We start from the raw sequence: 17,626 nt of genomic DNA on the forward strand, positions 1-17,626 counted from the left end.
CCATTAAACGTCTTTTCAACTAAACAATGCTCGCCGGGAACGGTCATTTTTATTTAGAGGAATTGCCCTGCTAGTAAAAACAGACATTACTATGTTTTACCTATGGAGAGCAGCAATAGCTTTCGATGAGTGTAACCAGCCTCCGATTTCAGTCGAGGAAGAACGCGGAAACGTCACATGGAAGAGAATCAACCAGCAGTAGCTGCTACACCACTAATCACACTACATTAACATAACTAGCCGGAACATGCTAACGGAGCCTGCTGCGGGAATTCGCATTTGATCTATCGCGCGGACAGAATTGCCGATCCGCAAGAAACCAACGCAAGATTTATAGACGGTGCAAGACGAGAGACGACGTTACGGCCACACTTGGTTATCGTGGCTTCTCCTGGCATCCATCGGACAGGCTAGTTTGGCTAGCTACCGAAGCCCAACGATAGCGAACTCTGACTTGGCTAGCGTCAGGCTAGCTAGCCAGCTAGCTAGCTAGCTAGCTAGCTACTAACCCCGCTAACGGTGGCTGTGTTAGCTTGCGTTATGGATGAACTGGTCGTGGAAGTGAGGGGCACGAGTGGGGCCTTTTATAAGGTAAGTCAAGGGTTTCCCTCTCTGGAGCTTTTGACGGCTCGGTCACCACGCCTTGCTCAAACGTTAAGCTCACTGACATGACTTTTTTTTTTTTTTGCTGGACCTTAGCGACGCGATATCCGCTCGTGTGTCCGGGCCTCGGTGCTTCCGTCCACCGGGACGCGGAGGCTGCACACATCTGTAAACAAAGCTAACGCCGAGATGTGCTGCTCGAACAATGTCCGAGTTACTGGCTAAACCAAACGTTGTAGTGGGGCTGATGTCGCCGCGGTCTCAATCTCGTGTTATCTACGGAGTGATGGGCAGGGGAGGTGTGTGGGGGGGGGTCTGGCTGCTGAGGCACAAGTGACAACAATTCGGTTAAGGTTTCATTTGTCAAAGTACCGACTAAGTTCATTGCGGATGAAAGCAGCACATCGGGGTGTTGTTCTGCTGTGGTCCCCGAGCACGGCCGATAGCTTCTTGTTTCATCGCGGCTTGTCGACAGTTTTGGCAGCTTTTACCGAAGAGGAGGGTCAACAAGTAACGTTGGGACGAACACGCTTTGTGGGGAGGGTATGCATTGGCTCACGTTGACGTTACAGCCCACACCCCACAAACACACCTTTTGTTGCTGGTGGACCCGTGGGCAGATGTTGACACAGGGGTGTTAACGCTATGATCCGTGTTTGGCGTGGAAGAATAATCCAAATCTCTCAGATTAGTGAATGTACTTGTAACGAAGGCTTATTGAAACGTCCCCCGCTAAAAGGGTCACAAACAACCTTATTTCTGACACAAGCAAGCAAAAGTGAAAGTAGACTCCTCAGTGCGTTTGTGGGATGATTCAGTTATGCCAAACTGCCTCACACATACCATGCTGGAAGGAGAACCAAATAGGTTAGTGAACAACAGGAAGAAATATAAATGATTGATACTTTGATGATTCTGTGCTTCGAGTGGCGTGCAACTAACAATCGCAGCCGTGGAATAAATGCAACGTTGGCAGAGTGAAAGTTGGAATCACCAGATAAAATGGCAACACCTCCTACCTGCTGACTGTACACTCCCAGCTGCAGCACACCGCTTTACTAGATTGGTAGCAGTCTGTATGGTTGAATTGGGGTTGATTACACGGATGGTCACAGTAGAAGTGGGCCAGACTAATGTAATGAATATATGAATGTGCATGAGAAAGTATTTTGAGACGTAATCAATCGGCCTGTAAACCAGCCCGCCAAGCGGCGATCATTTATCTCATTCCGTGCCAGCTGAGTTGTTTCCGATTCCTGAATTGGACGTTGATTTAAATCTGTTGTGTATTCATTTGGATTTCCCTTCGCTTTAGAACATGTTGGCTGTGGGGACAGCAGCAGATGAGCTCTATGTCTACGTTGGCCACACACATTGGTTTATGGATGGACAATAATACACACTGTTTTATTATTTATTTGGAAGGTTGTCAAGTTATTGCACTCAACTTTCAGAATGCGAGTCCAAAAGAATCCACTGAATGCACTTTCCTTATTGACACATGAAGTGAGAGGCAGGTGTTCTCCTGTAATGAGAAGTGTAAAACCCTACCTGCCATTGGCTAGATAGTTATTTACTCCGGTTAAAACATTTCGACACTATTGTCTCTAAATGTATATTCTGAAGTAGATAAGTATTAGTGTTTCCCCTACCATTATAACAGCGGGGCACACCCCCCTGCTGAAATGATCCCCCGCCCCACTGAAAAAGATTTGAATGAATTTTTGAATAATTTCTTTCCACACACGCTGATTCTGCTACAACATGCGCACACATTTACCAGCAAACAGATGTACATTTCTGTCTTTACATGGTTGCGTTTACAAAAAATATATATATACATTTCACGCGACAAGCAATCAAAATATATATGCATTTGAACACCCCCCACACTTTCAGTTTAAGTTAGGGGAAACCCTGAGCATGTTTGGTAACGTTTTTGTCGTTGTACCCACGTGGCAGAATGAACTTAAAAGTGGCTCTGGATAAATACTGTGAAATACCTCAATTTCTAAAACTTGAGAACGCTCTCAAGATGTGTGTTTCTCAGTCAACCATAGTGGTGCTTAGTAGTTCACTTGATAAGAAAGGCCACTTTGACACATAGATCCACGGTGCCAATCCCACGGATCAAACTGGCACTTGGACAGGATTTATTGAAGCCAAATAGTTTGGAGGCAATGGAAGTTTTGCTTTTTTTAAAAAGATTTCTTTTTAGGTTTTAGCTGATGAACAGTTCTGAACTCGAGATTTGTTTTAATTTAATAATTATGTTTAATTGACATCATGATCATGTCAAGTTTGATTGATCAAGTAATTTATCATCAATTGGTGATTTTGACAAGCTTTCTTTGTTTTCTTCATTTCTGACTGATTGCCAGGCTAATGTGACCTGCAGACAGGACTCCCCCTCTTTGCCCTGTAGGCCTTGCTTGTCCCACTTGTGGTACTTGACACACATGGGACACAGACTGTGAACAACCAGAGAGCGGCAAAGCCAAAACCTGGCTTGAGCCAAATAAAAGCAAAGCATTGGACCGTTTTGGGTACCACTAACTGCTTTGTCTGGTCAGGCTTTTGCTACCTGTAACCCCTTCACACCCTTGTGTATAGACCTGTTTTGCTTATTCCTACAGGTATATCAATCCCTGGTTATTCTAACTGTGGAAATGTCTGTGATTCTTGTAGGCCTTCGTGAAGGATGTTCACGAAGGAGCGGTCACCGTGGCTTTTGAAAACAAGTGAGTAATGCACAACACAACATGATACACTGTAAAATGTGACCTTTTGCTTAAGTGACGGACTTCCCTCTTCTTTTCGTGTCCGTCTGTTCCAGTTGGCAGCCGGAGCGACAAATCACGTTTCAGGATGTGCGCTTCCCTCCTCCAACGGGCTCGTGCAAGGAGATCAACGAGAGCGACGAGGTGGAGGTGGGAGGCGCTTCATGACCATCGGATGTAGTTTCCTAAATAGATTTTGATTGAAAATCCAAATGAAAGGTTCAAAATGAAAGCCAATTGATGTCTGTATTTACTTTTCTTTAATTACAATGAAAAACTTTGCTAAATGTTCCTTTTTTTAATAAAACAATACAGTGTATCTACGCATTAAATGTGCACCTTTGCACTATTTTCATTGTCCTTATCTTGGGTTTGAGTGATGTTTTTGGAAGCTTTGTCAAAATTGACCATGTTTGTGTGTTTGTTGCCAGGTGTACTCCAGGGCTAATGACAAGGAGCCATGTGGGTGGTGGCTGGCCAAGGTTCGCATGGTCAAAGGAGAGGTAGGTCTCAGACCCTTAAGTATGGGTCACAATATCATCGCATGATGTTGGCCCGGGTATCGACATATGAACGTATCGCCAGAATGTACCAGAATGCCCAGAGAAATGATGTCATTTAATGATTTGATCACTATCCGAATACCCACGTTTGTGCAAGTGATTGGCTTTAAGCTAAGCTAAGCTTTCATTTATGTTGTTTCTCCTTATCTGTTTCCCCATCTCCCCTTCTTTCTAGAGCATATTGCATTATTTTGCTACTTTTTATATTGCTTTACCAACCCTGCTGCAGCACGTTGCTTTTCAATGTGCTAAATGTGTCTTTTTGTCTCAAGTTTTACGTAATAGAGTACGCTGCGTGTGACGCCACACTAAATGAGATAGTGACGCTGGAGCGGTTACGGCCCGTCAACCCCAACAAACCAGCCAGCAAAACCACCTTCATCAAGATCAGACTGGACGTACCCGACGATCTACGGCAGATGTGAGTTTGGCCGGAGCAATATGACAAGATAATTACTCACTATGATACTGGTGGGCAGCCACGATTGTCCTCAGTATTTCTCCTACCATATGCCCCCCCCCCCCCCCCAATGGGTTTAGATTTTGGTGGTTGTTTAAATGTATGGTTCGGTTCTGATTGCTACTAGAGCGCCCTATTAATACAGGTGCGTGCAGGAGAGTAAAGGGGTAGGGGGGGTTGGAAGTCATTGGACTATTACACATAAGGTTACTGAGAAGTTATTAATGAAGCTTTAAAATATTGGTTCAAAACTCCCGGTTTAGACTTTACTTTAGTTCACACTGCTTGAGATTTGCATTTCACATGCGTGCCGAACCTTTCACGTCATTATCGCCTAACCCTCACATGTACAATATCAGGTTTGGACACGCTTTTCATTCCATGTCTTTTCTATTATTTTCTACATTGTAGATTAACACTGAAGACCTAACATTTTGAAGGAATACATATGGAATTATGTGGTAAAAACAAAAAAAGGTTAAAGAAACCAGAATATGTTTTATGTTTTAGATTCTTTAAAGTAGCCTCCTTTTTACTTTAATGACAGCTTGGCACACCAGAGTTTCTTTCCCCCCCCCCCCCCCACACACCCTGAAAAAGTGTGCAATTAAAATGTATTTTGGGGGCGTGGCACTCGCAGCAGCGGAGCAGAGAGCACCACAAGCCTTTTTGCCCGAATAATACAGCGAGCATCAGTTGTGTTGGGCAGGGTTGGTTCTATTGGACTCTATAAAATAAAACCATAAAATGGCTAGAAGCACTCAACTTAATAAAGAGAAACACTAGTGCATCATTACATTAAGACAGGAAGGTCAGTCTATCCGAAACATTTCAAGAACGTTGAATGTGTCGTCAAACCATCAATCACTCGATGAAACTCGCTCTCATGAAGAGCGCCCCAGGACAGGGAGACCAAGAGAAGTCATTTTTGATTCCACCCACCGTGTCCTTGTGAGACGCACATGGTCGACCGCAGCATTCTGCAGCGCCATGCCATCCCGTTCGGTTCGCCCACCGTGGGACCAGCATTACTTCAACAGGTCCATGACCCCAAACACACCTCCAGGCTGTTTAAGGGCTATTTGACCAATTTGGTTATTTGCACCAACACGTGGCGCTCACATCAGCGGACAGAGAGAGCGTGCATCCCAAATGGACACCACCAGTAACCATGACTAAATTGACAGCAGTTATTGCTATGTGTCAACAGGTGCTCCAAGGAATCGGCACACAAAGACTTTAAAAAGGCTGTGGGAGCGTTCAACGTCACCTACGACTCCGAGAAAAAGCAGCTCGTCATTTTGGTAGGTTGAGTTATTTTATTTCATCAAAGAACATGAAAACAAAAGCTTTATTGAATTACGTTTCATACACTCCATTGACACAGTCTGTTCATTACTTAAAAGTATATCATATGTAGTAGATCAGGGGTGCCCAATAGGTCGACCGGTTGATCGCCTACCATTGAAAAAAAATCACCTCGGGTCACCATGCATGCGCGGTCGGCCGCGGGAGCTGATGGAAAACTCACTAGTGCTAACTAGCAATCCTTGCTTCCTGTCAGACACATTTCATTTTGTCCAAAAGCAACCCTGGCTGATCTCTATCAGTCCAAGTATTCAAGTAAGGTAATAACCAACAATGTATGGAGTTGTGACGGTTCCCTTGGTAAATCGCAATGATTTAGTTGGTTAAAAAGTAGCTTGCGAGTTGTAAAAGTGTGGGCACCCCTTGTGTAGATGAACTACATCAGACATATGTTTGGAAGTCAGGTCCTGTGTGACTTGAGCTGTGATTCTTTTTTTCTTCTTTTTCTGCCCAGTCTGTGAATGAGGTCACAACAAGGCGGGCCAACATGATGAGTGACATGCACTTCAGGAGCCTTCGCACCAAACTGTCGCTCATGCTGAGGAACGAAGAGGCCAACAGGCAACTGGAGGTAGATCTGTACACACACACACACACACACACATAACTACAAATGATTATTTTGCCGTTTTAAAATGACTACTGACTCACTGTATTAAAGGCTCTGTCCATCAGAATTCACTCCTTCGTTGTCTCCGCAGAGTTCCAGGCAGCTGGCGTCACGTTTTCATGAACAGTTTGCCGTCCGGGACGACCTAATGGGTCTGGCCATCGGGACCCACGGGGCCAACATCCAGCAGGCCCGCAAAGTCCCTGGGGTCACCAACATAGACCTGGACGAGGAGACGTGCACCTTTCACATATACGGAGAGGTAGGACGTCTCAGTGTTGCAAAGATGGACCAAGAAGCACGATTGGTATCCTAGACCCTGGTCGCGATCCGGCCGAACCAGTTTCAAAGCTCCTTGTTTATGTCGTCATCCTCACGTTAAACCTGCTCGAGGTAAGCAAGTGACAGAATGCTGCTGTTTTGTCCAAGGACCAGGACGCCGTGCGCGCAGCGAGAAGTTTCCTGGAATTCTCTGAAGATGTCATCAAGGTTCCCCGGAACTTAGTAGGTAGGAGAAATCACAATTACCTCATTCATGCATCAGTTTCATCAGAAATGAGCCACACTGTTGAACCTTGGAATCCCAGCCGACCATGACTGATTGTGTTTCTGACCTTTTTAGGGAAGGTGATCGGCAAAAATGGTAAACTGATCCAGGAGGTGGTGGATAAGTCTGGGGTGGTTCGGGTTCGCATCGAGCCGGAGAACGAAAAAAAGCCTGCAGCAGCAGTGGCGGCGGCGGCAGTAGACGAGGTCAGTGGGAGAAAGGGGACCAACACCTCTGTTTACTGAAAGTCACTATGAGGAACTTTGATTAGGGGTCTGTGGTGTCTGTGAACCTAATAAAGTCCATGAGACATGAGGTTATGGTCTCATCTTCAACTCAGCACTTTGCTTATTTAGTAGATGAGCATCCTCTTAGGGACGGTTAGAGCATAAAGCAGAGTAGGCTTCAGGTCGGGCTTACTGTGATGGAGAGGCCGCTGCCGTGTAAGAGTTGGATACGGCATCTCTACGTGACGCCGCTGCATTCTAAACGCTTCAGTATTACAGTGGGACGGTTTTTTCACTATTCAAACAAACTCTGTAACTCTGATTCCAATAATGAATGTAGATTTACTCCTGAAACCTACCTTGTTTGAGAATAGATCAGATGCAGGACAAGATCATTTTTTCCTTTCATTTCCTTTTGAAACCACAGGGAATGGTGCCGTTTGTCTTTGTGGGGACCAAGGAAAGTATCACCAACGCCACAGTGCTGCTGGACTATCACCTCAACTACCTTAAGGTGCGTACAATTACCAACATTTTCGCCTTCGCATCGGAAGATAATGGTAAATGGACTGTAAAGCGCTTTTCTTCTGACCACTCAAAGGGCTTTAACCATACATGTTATGAGTCACACCCATTCATCACACATGGTGCCATCTGTGACTAACATTCACACAGCAACAGGAGCAGGTTGGGGTTAAGTGTCTTGCACGGGGACCCATTGACATGTGGGCTAGCAGGACGGGGAGCCAACTGTCGATATATTCACTCAGCAGTGAATGAGTTGGGGCAGATTGTTTATTTCAGTTTTATAGAATATATATATATATATATATACACTCACCGGCCACTTTATTAGGTACCCCATGCTAGTAACGGGTTGGACCCCCTTTTGCCTTCAGAACTGCCTCAATTCTTCGTGGCATAGATTCAACAAGGTGCTGGAAGCATTCCTCAGGGAGTTTGGTCCATATTGACATGATGGCATCACACAGTTGCCGCAGATTTGTCGGCTGCACATCCATGATGCGAATCTCCCGTTCCACCACATCCCAAAGATGCTCTATTGGATTGAGATCTGGTGATTGTGGAGACCATTTGAGTACAGCGAACTCATTGTCATGTTCAAGAAACCAGTCTGAGATGATTCCAGCTTTATGACATGGCGCTTTATCCTGCTGAAAGTAGCCATCAGAAGTTGGGTACATTGTGGTCATAAAGGGATGGACATGGTCAGCAACAATACTCAGGTAGGCTGTGGCGTTGCAACGATGCTCAATTGGTACCAAGGGGCCCAAGGAGTGCCAAGAAAATATTCCCCACACCATGACACCACCACCACCAGCCTGAACCGTTGATACAAGGCAGGATGGATCCATGCTTTCATGTTGTAGACGCCAAATTCTGACCCTACCATCCGAATGTCGCAGCAGAAATCGAGACTCATCAGACCAGGCAACGTTTTTCCAATCTTCTATTGTCCAATTTCGATGATCTTGTGCAAATTGTAGCCTCAGTTTCCTGTTCTTAGCTGAAAGGAGTGGCACCCGGTGTGGTCTTCTGCTGCTGTAGCCCATGTGCCTCAAAGTTCGACGTACTGTGCGTTCAGAGATGCTCTTATGCCCACCTTGGTTGTAACGGGTGGTTATTTGAGTCACTGTTGCCCTTCTATCAGCTCGAACCAGTCTGGCCATTCTCCTCTGACCTCTGGCATCAACAAGGCATTTCCGCCCACAGAACTGCCGCTCACTGGATGTTTTTTCTTTTTCGGACCATTCTCTGTAAACCCTAGAGATGGTTGTGCGTGAAAATCCCAGTAGATTAGCAGTTTCTGAAATACTCAGACCAGCCCTTCTGGCACCAACAATCATGCCACGTTCAAAGTCACTCAAATCACCTTTCTTCCCCATACTGATGCTCGGTTTGAACTGCAGGAGATTGTCTTGACAATGTCTACATGCCTAAATGCACTGAGTTGCCGCCATGTGATTGGCTGCTTAGAAATTAAGTGTTAACGAGCAGTTGGACAGGTGTACCTAATAAAGTGGCCGGTGAGTGTATATATATATATATATATATTAGGGCTGTCAAAAATAGCGCGTTAACGACGTTAATTAGTTGTTTGTCGTTAATTATGTCAATTTTTTTAACACATTTCACGCATTGCGCAGTGTGATAAATTATTCAGGTCCGGAAAGAACCTCTTCCTCTAGGGAATGCACTTCATCCTATACAACACAATACTGCCACCTGCAGGCAGGGGGGGGGTGCTAGCGGTTTTCTTTGCAGCGCCAGTCTCATCGTTTTCCGTTCTAATCGCCGCGCTCGACTTCAAGGTGTAACTTTTATTATTGTTCGGTCTGAAACGGCGCGCCCAGTGAGATTTTCGGGAGGGGCTTTGAAATTTGGGAGGGTTGACATGTCTGGTCCTCGCAGCCCTGGACCATCAGGAGCACAAACTCGTTTTGCCGACCGCAGCAGAGTGGGATAAACTGCAGAGGCTGGAGACCCTTCTAGAGCCATGCAGGGAAATCAGTCTGTAACTTATCAAATAACATTGCTTTGATTATTTTCTGGAATGAATTAAACCAAGTCAAATATCAATAACATGTATTTATGTAAAAAATAATAATGATGATAATAATAATGATAATTATGTATCTGTGTCCTGTTATTCATCTTTAGTATGCATTTCAGAAAGAAAATATGGTTAGGATTCAGGTGTAATTGCAAATAGTGATTAATCATGATTAATCCACTGAAAATTCAGATTAATTTGATTAAAATCATTTGACAGCCCTAATATATTGCAGTCAGGGCCATTCTCCTCACGTTGGAGTCACATTGTGGCGTTTCAACGGTTTCTAAGCATATGAGCCACACTGGTTTAGTGCTCCAGTGAGAAGTATGAACAGAAACAGTTTGTTCTTTCTGGATTAAATTTACTTTCATTGTCCACTTTTCTTTTTTTGCAGAGCGCCATTTGATTCTCATTTTTCTCACCCGTCCCTTTCTCTCCCTTTCTCTGTCTTACTCGTCTTTTTCTCAAATGTCACTTTTTCTTACTTCCGTCTTTTTATTTGGAATTTGCTGCTATCTGTCTTCGCTGTTGAGATGATATCATCCTGCCTGGAATGCAAAGCCTCTATTGGTCGAGTGGCATCACGTGGGATGGCTTACCTCAAATGTTATTGGTCTGTGCTTTATAAAACTTATGTGAAGACTACCAAAGCTGCACCGGTCTAAAAGTGCCCTGTCGAGGTTTTAAATCACAACAGTCTGTTTTAGCTTTTTGGGGGCGGTTTCGGTGTCCGGATCCGGACCGCCGCCCGCCAGTCAGTGACCTCGCACTAAAACATCATTAGTCATCCTGACTGAGCAAAGGGCAAACGCAGAGACCAGAGAGATCATGTGCGACCGTAAATCGCACCAGAACTGTCTTCACTGATTCAGCACATGGATCCAATGACTTTAAAAATGCTATTGGTCCAAACCTCTCCCCCCCACTAGTGCGTTACCCACACACTGTCATGTGTTCTTTTTTATCCACAGGAGGTGGATCAGCTGCGCCTGGAGCGTCTCCAGATCGACGAGCAGCTCCGGCAGATCGGAGGGGGGGGCGGAGGAGGAGGAGCGGGAGGAGGCGGAGGGGGAGGAACAGGCCCGCGAACCCTCAAAGACAAAACCTACGTGTTTGATAACGGCATGGGGCTCGGGATGGGGAGAGGAGGACCAGGAGGAGGGAAGCCCTACGGAGGAAGGGGAGGAAGAGGCGGCAGAGGGCAAAGAGGAGGAGGAGGAGGAGGTGCAGCTTTTGCCTCAGGTATGATTATTTAAAAATGCAGAGCTTGTTTACATATTTTTTTATTCATACACTCAAATCACAATGTTGTGCTTGGATAATATGAGGTTTGTTAAATGACCGTTTGACGTGTGCACCCGCCCCTCCCCCCTCCTGCAGGTACCAACTCGGAGGCTTCCAACGCCTCAGAGACTGAGTCGGACCACAAAGATGAGCTCAGCGACTGGTCACTGGCCCCCACCGAGGAGCTGCTGACTGGAGGCGGGACCCTGCCCAGACGGACAGACGGGAGGAGGAGACCAGGTGGAGGAGGGCCCAGGGGGCGAGGGGGGAGAGGGAGAGGAGGGGGAGGGTACAAAGGTAGGTGATAGTTTGTCATCCGCTGTCATTGCTGCCATTTGGTTTCATCCCTGCGGGCAAATTCTGCTGATGCTTGATAAAACCTTTTTACTCGTCTAGTTATAAAACCGTCTATCCTTTCCTACTGCAGACGATGTATACATGTATATCTTGGTTTTAGGGGAAGACATGCAGTGGTGCGAGCCGAGGCCTCGTCATGTCAGAGACCCCAAGACGAGAGCGCCAGAAGACACTCTACAGGTAGGACACACATTAACCATTAACCTAAACTGGCTTAAGCTTGGTGCTCAAGGGCAGCATTAACGAGCCATGCTAAAGGAAGCAGACATCAGAGTGCTGCTGCTAGCGAAGCTACTACAGGAACTCCATCAGAAGGCAACTGTTGCTAAGGGCGGGTCGATTTGTAGCTAAAAGCTACTAGATGTTGCGCGATGACATCATTACGTAACTACGTAAATCTGCGTCATTACGCTGAATACAAAATAAATCAACACACCAATAATAAATTCTTTCACACTGTAGAAAAACAATATGCTCTCGTGCCTATCTCAGTTCTTCAGTGTTGTACCTAATAAGAGGAGACAAACAAGCAGCGGCAATCCAACATAAATCCTTTTCAATATATGTTACATATCACGATGCGCATGAATCTAAAATGAAATTATTACTATTCCCAAATTTACAATTGACCAATACATTGAACAATTGAACAATACATACACTTCCAGCTCTTACTGAGACAAAGTATACTGTAAACTGTTTGTTTTAGCACCGGTATTGGAAAAACCCACACCCTACCGATCCCTAGAGGATAATTGTAAACTTCAAAAGATGGACATTTTCTAAGTGGACAAATTGAATGGTGGAGGAAACCCTGTATGCTATGGAATTTTCATTGATAGTACAATACATTAAGATTTCACAAAATGTTTGGTTAGGGAAAGTTTGTTTAAATTCATGGTTATCCATTGTTCAAAATGTGTATGAACTCTGCTCATAAAACGGCATCCTGCTCTAAGGTGGCGTATGTGGAGTCGTCCTATGGCACACTAAAAATGAGTTGGACACATGGCTGATCATACGTCTGGTCATATTTCCCCTTCAGACTGTACGTATTTCCTTTCTCTCGCAGATCCGCGTGGACGGCAACAACGAGCGCAGCGTGCAGCACTCCTCGGGGGGGAGAGGAGGTGGAGGGCCTCTGTCTGCCCAAGGTGTCGATGGCCCGCCTCGCCACCAGCATCAGAGACCCCTCAGAGACCGAGGGATGAAGAAGGACAACCAGGACGCTCCTCCGCTGGTCAACGGAGTGTCGTAGACGCACCACTGGTGGACCTTCTCACTTAGACACACACACACACACACACACACACACACACACAGGCAACTCGTCATAAACCATCGTAGAGTCTCTCTCGCTTTTTTTTTTCTTTCTGTCTTTTATGAAACACGTGATTACGCCCATCTCAGCAGCGCGGAAAAGAGTTCACCGTAGTGAAGTGGTAGACCTGAGGCGATCTGCTCACCTGCTCTTTCGAGGTCTCTTGAGGGTAAAGGTCGGGTTTGTCCCTGACTGCTCCAGGGTGTCCTGTTCTTTGTCAGAGGGACAAAAAAAAGAAACTGTACTTTTTGGACAAAAGTAAAAGATGAGTGATTTGACTCATTTTGGAGAAGCACTGCATCCAAACGACATTGACAAATCCTAATATACTTCTTTTATTTTCAAATCAACTGAATCAGATGTTCTTTTTTTTTTTGCCCCTGCCCATGTTTGGATTTCCCCATACAAGAAAAATCAAATCAAGAAAATACTTGATTGACAAGGAAACAAAGAATTCCAGCAGGATGAAAACATGTGGAAAGCACTTCGGCCTTGGCTGTGTGACCTTTTCTACTGCCACTGTTAGTTGTAAAGATGACCTGTCGGCACACGTCACCATTTCCCATGGGTTGGGAATTTATTTTTGGTGGTCTGCAGCTCCAAAATCCATCATCTGAGGAGTTTCCCATGTTTTAAGGTAAATTGCGAGCAGGTATGCACAGGGCAACAAAATGACTAACCAGTTATTCTCCTATCGTCTGTGTTTTTGTTGTCAAGACAATTTAGAACAAACCTCCTGACAAAGCATGATCTCAACCACGTGTTAGACGTACCACTGGGGAAACATAAATCTGAGGCACTCAGATGCAAATGTAGTGTTTTTAAAAAAAGAAGAAGAAAAAAAAGCTTCTGACAGGAGCAAAGACGGTAACTCCAAAGAGTCTTCGACAGGGTACAAAATGTCTTGCACTGCTGTTGTATTTAAAACCAATGACCTTTGACCTTGGACACCTGGCGAGGCCAACAATGACAGGGAATCCACATTGCAAGCCTGACGTGGCCCGTGCGTATGCTGTGGCGTTCTGTGTGGCACACGCCGTGCTCAGAACCACCAGCGACCGGTCAGGCCGTCTTCACCGGCCCAAATGGTATCAGAAATTCTTTGTACAAAAAAAAGAAAAAAGTTTTTTAAGCAAACTGCATGATCATCAAACGTTTTTTAATCCCCCCCACACACGGTCTTACGTCCACAGTCGCTCCAAAAGAGTGAGCAATCAATTAGATGTAATGGCACTAGTAAGACTGGGGAGATATTTTAACAAATTCCAGAAATCTAAATATCAAGTAGCTACTGTAGTCTGATTCTAAATTCTGCAATCAACGGGCAGAGCGGGTCCAATCTGCATAATCCACAAAATAAAACTGTAGAAGAAGCTGTGACTCACAACTTGAGAACCATACCACAGTGATGAATTGAGGCGCCGTCTATGCGTTCACTACAACATTTCTGCACAGACTGATGGGAGCCCTTCGGGCTATTTCCCAGCGAGGGCTTAGGCCGGTAGCTTTTGTCTAGTTCCCCTCACTCACATTTAACCAAGCACTCTTGGATGGATGCCCGTGAAATAATTCCAGTAACTCTTTTTGCTTTCGGACAAACCGTATCAGGTTGCAGGGTTAAGGCGGCAACGTGGTGAATGTAAAACTCGTGTCAGTTGATCACATGAGCTTTTCTTTAATTTATGAAAATCTTTGTATTTAACCTTTTTTGTTATGCAGTTAGAAAATCTGTTTGAAGTATCACTGTAGAAGAAATGTTTCATTGAGTTATACCTTGACAAAATAAAAAAAAATAATAAAATTGTTGTAAGTTTAATTCTTCCTAGTTTTCCAACTTATTCTTGGCCCGTCCCCGGCCACATTGTTTTGTTTTTGTTTAATTTAATTCAGTCATTTCTCGTCAGATGCATTTTGAAAACAGAAGGGGAATTTTAATATCAGCCTGTCTTGTTCCGCACTTCTTACTCTGCTGATAGCAGTTTCACTAAAGCCTAGTCAAGACATTAAAATTGGGTTTGATAAACTATTATAGCCAGTTATCTGGGGTTTACTTTGAAAATCCCCCCAAAGGTCAGTGCATGTATGCAGACACTGATTTCATAATGATTATTATCTTTGTGCCTTGGATTTATTCTTCTCCTTTTCAGGATTTCTACACTGTAAGCCCCCCTCTTGTGGTTTTTACACGTTTCTTTTACACAATTTAGTGTGCAAAGTATTCAGTGGATTTATGATCGAACGGAGGTTGAAAATAGTAAGAAAGGGTCACTGTAAAAAAACAAAATTAAACAGTCTTTTTTCTGGGCATTCGTAGTGTAAAATAATGTATTACATCATGAAAATCTAATCTCATATGGTTCCTGAAACTTAAGAATTGTTCAGGAGTAGTCATTCAATTTTCTCTCAACAGGTTTATAGTTTTCTTTGTTAGCATTCTTAGATGAGAAAATTGTTGTTTCAACGCTAATGCGCCAAAAGGCGCTTTTATTAGCTTACCGGTAAACAGCTAGCCTGGCCACGGCCAAAATCTGCTTCCTAATTCACATATATTCATAATTACCGTATTGTTCTGGTTGAATGTGTACAAAATTAAATTTATTTTGGCACGCAAACGGAGTCATTCTTGGCCCGGCGCTGGGACTTCTTTGCTAGCTATTTACCCTTTGCTTCCAGTTTTTACGCTAAGCTAACTGACAACTGGCTCCAGCATTGCACTTCTTGTCAAACTCAACGCATAATTCCCAAGATATTAACCTATGTTTTAAAGCATTTTATGTACCATATATTGGGAGCATTTTCATTGAGCAAACGCTGTATTACAAGTCGGAAATAGCCCATGTGCTGCTAGAAAGCTGCGAATGCTCAGAGAAACCTCGACATATTTTGTGTGACGTGTTCCTTTTAATCGCTAGTCACACAACGTAGACACGTTTATCAGAGACTATGGGATGGTGGTAAAGGACCAGACGGGTAAAGATGGCTTCTTCCTGCTGTGACGTCATTGATTCAAACTTTGAGTGTTTCTGACCCTGCTTTAACCATCTGATATCATTTAAACACTGAAGGTGTTTCCATCAGTCAATAAAAATACACCCTGTAGCTCCTGGCTTGGTTCAGTTGATCTGTGAAATGGATTCAGTTTCTTTTAGAGGCCTGTGCCATTTGCAACCCTGAGGGCCTCATGGACGTACATTTGCAAACGTAGCTTTATCAGCTTACGTTGTATTTATGAAAGCTGCAGTTTTAACTCCCCCTTTCCCCTTGACCCTCCCATAAATGCATATGCATGACACGAAAAAGCTTTCCATCCGCGCTTTCATATCAGTGCAGCATGTTTGTACATAGGCTATGCCTCGCCATGCTTTTATGTGCACGCTGTGAAACAATTATTGGGCGCAATAGCGTTAGAACATGAGGCCCTGAGTGTTAACTTTATGTTCTGTTCCAAATTAAAATAAAGCTTTTTCTCCATAACCGCCCCCTTTCATACAAATGTTAGATTGGTTGGCCCACTTGTTTGACCCAGTGTAGATTTCTTCCCTATATCTCTTTTTCTCCTCCTTCAAAGGTTGGGCTAGTTCTTATCTTTAATTAGAGGTGAGTGTACCTTTCTACTCTTAGCGTGCACATCTTTATAATGAATTTTAGAGACTTTCAGTAGTTAAGTATTTTTTAACTCAAAAAAACTCCCCAGAGTTCATTTCTTTTCATTAGTGTTTCTCATTAGGGATTTCAACTTGATTTCAGTTCAGCTGTTTTAACCAGACAACAATCAGCAATGATACTCGAGGGAACTTTTACCTTTTAGAAATGTCATAATAAAACCAGTTATGAAACATGATCATCCTCTGTCTTTTTCCTCAAGTATTATTGGTCTTTCTCCCTCACTAACCTGTTAGGACCTTTTGCTTTCACTTGCAGCTCACACTGCAGCCACGTTGGGTGTTTTATTGCCAGTGATTGATCTCTGCAGTGCCCCAGAGTGGCAGCGGTGATAGTAACATCTATAATGTTAATTCAGCATCGATACAAAGTTGCTTGAAGTGTGGTACATATATGTATATACGGATGTAATTATTTGTCTGAGAAAAAAAGATTTGTACTATCGTTTCCAATGTGCACTTATCCTGAAATCTTCTCTTGTTTTTGCTGTTTAATATCGGTCAAATGCTAGAACTCTTGATAATAACCTCAATGATGTGTGGAAAGGAATTATCCTCTATAGCAGGGTTGAGTCACAGATTACTATTTAAATGGCCATATGGCTGCAGAACTCGAAGGAAAAAAACATTAAATTACTGAAAGAGAAGGTGAGTTAAGTAAATATTTAACAGGGAAAATGCACCCCTAACACTGAATACCTTAATAGAAACACTGGAACTTTCACTGACATAATGACATGGTAACCATATATACAGCTGGAGTTTGGCTTCCTCGATACACCAATGCATCAGATACAAAATGTGTATTTCATATTTTAAAAGTGTTCCCCTTATTTACAACAGCAGTTTGGATAGTTGTATTATCCCTGCAGTGAAAATAATTCTATATAACTGACTAAAGTGTGAAAAGGAGTGTGAAAGCACATTTTGTGAAAAGAACTACCCTCAAAGATTCCTTTTTTTCTCCTTTGCCAAGTTGACCAATTCTTTTGAGGATAATCTTGGGTAAAAAAAATACGTATGTGGACTTTGAGTCAATGTATTTTGTAAAATTCTGGAGTGAGAACATATGTTTAAAGTAACAGATCTTGATTTCTAAAATACTCTGAACAACTAGAGCTAATGGATACTGCTAATTTGCTTTCTTTATTTCGAGCACAGACAAAAATGAAAAAAGATGTGTTAGTTTCAGCAAGAAAGTCTTCTGTAGGACCATTACTTGTTGTTTTTATATTTCCAAATCTACGTTTTTAGGAAGTTAATAAT

The 17,626-nt window shown here is 43.7% G+C and overlaps 1 protein-coding gene across 1 annotated transcript; it reads left to right on the top strand.

Moving 5' to 3' along the window:
• Positions 1–17,589, top strand: fmr1 (fragile X messenger ribonucleoprotein 1). Its single transcript, XM_037460878.2, has 15 exons — positions 1–591; positions 3,292–3,344; positions 3,440–3,533; positions 3,815–3,886; positions 4,219–4,367; positions 5,617–5,710; positions 6,229–6,345; positions 6,476–6,646; positions 6,814–6,892; positions 7,007–7,137; positions 7,586–7,672; positions 10,708–10,978; positions 11,117–11,317; positions 11,478–11,557; positions 12,450–17,589. Exons 1-15 carry the CDS (start codon positions 541–543, stop codon positions 12,633–12,635), a joined length of 1,836 nt encoding a protein of 611 aa, XP_037316775.1. The 5' UTR covers positions 1–540; the 3' UTR covers positions 12,636–17,589.
• The last annotated feature ends 37 nt before the right edge of the window (positions 17,590–17,626 follow it).

Source organism: Pungitius pungitius, chromosome 2 (genome assembly GCF_949316345.1).
Source record: "Pungitius pungitius chromosome 2, fPunPun2.1, whole genome shotgun sequence".
Lineage (NCBI taxonomy): Eukaryota > Metazoa > Chordata > Actinopteri > Perciformes > Gasterosteidae > Pungitius > Pungitius pungitius.